This window comes from Dendroctonus ponderosae, unplaced genomic scaffold (genome assembly GCF_020466585.1).
Source record: "Dendroctonus ponderosae isolate FM_Combo_2020 unplaced genomic scaffold, Dpon_F_20191213v2 Dpon_F_20191213_2, whole genome shotgun sequence".
Lineage (NCBI taxonomy): Eukaryota > Metazoa > Arthropoda > Insecta > Coleoptera > Curculionidae > Dendroctonus > Dendroctonus ponderosae.
The window spans coordinates 1,142,476-1,143,148 of NW_026018165.1; the positions used below are offsets into that span (position 1 = coordinate 1,142,476).

Here is a 673-nt window from a genome sequence, read left to right on the forward strand (position 1 = left end):
TCTAGCCAGTGTGGTGTGTGTTATGGCTAAAAACCTCCTTATAAGGTGCCAGTTACAAAACTTCGAATATCCCAGGCGAGTAGGAAAATGTATGCAGAATCTCCCGCCGGTGTAAAACCGGTCTGTCCAAAGGATTCTGGAGGGGACAAAACATTGGAAACTTGCAAAAAACATTGAAGACTGAATAAATGCGCGTACATTATTGACAGATGAAAGACTAATTGAAACGGAAATGGAGCAAGACGAAATTAAGTGGGATCTTTTTGGATTGTGGGAGGCAAGAAGACGAGGCGAACAATACATGAGCCTAAAATCTGGGCATGGACTCTACTATGTAGGCGAGGCCGACAGCTATATAGGAAGAACAGGCTGTTTAATACACAGACGCCACTGCAAAAACCTCGTGTCTGCAAAGGCAGTGTGCACAAAAGTGATATATATGACCCTAAAGCTCAGCGCAAGATACAACATTACAGTTATACAGGTGTCTGCATCAACGTCAAGTCATTCTGAAGATCAAATAGATAGTTTCTATGATAATACCACCCTGGCCTTTAAAGAAAAACGTGCACACTTCACTATTTTGCGCGGAGTTTTTAGTGCTAAAATGGGACCAAGAACCAAGGAAACTGAGATCTCATTAGAAAATTTTGAGCTTGAAGGCAGAAATTAA

The 673-nt window shown here is 41.6% G+C and overlaps 1 protein-coding gene across 1 annotated transcript; it reads left to right on the forward strand.

Annotated features, from left to right (window-relative positions):
• Window positions 1-232: 232 nt before the first annotated feature.
• LOC109538170 lies at window positions 233-673 on the forward strand. Its single transcript, XM_019905268.2, has one exon. The coding sequence runs from the start codon at window positions 233-235 to the stop codon at window positions 671-673; it is 441 nt and encodes a 146-aa protein (XP_019760827.1).

Excerpts from the sequence above, each read along its gene's own strand:
- LOC109538170 (XM_019905268.2), top strand. The coding sequence starts at position 233 with ATGGAGCAAGACGAAATTAAGTGGGATCTTTTTGGATTGTGGGAGGCA.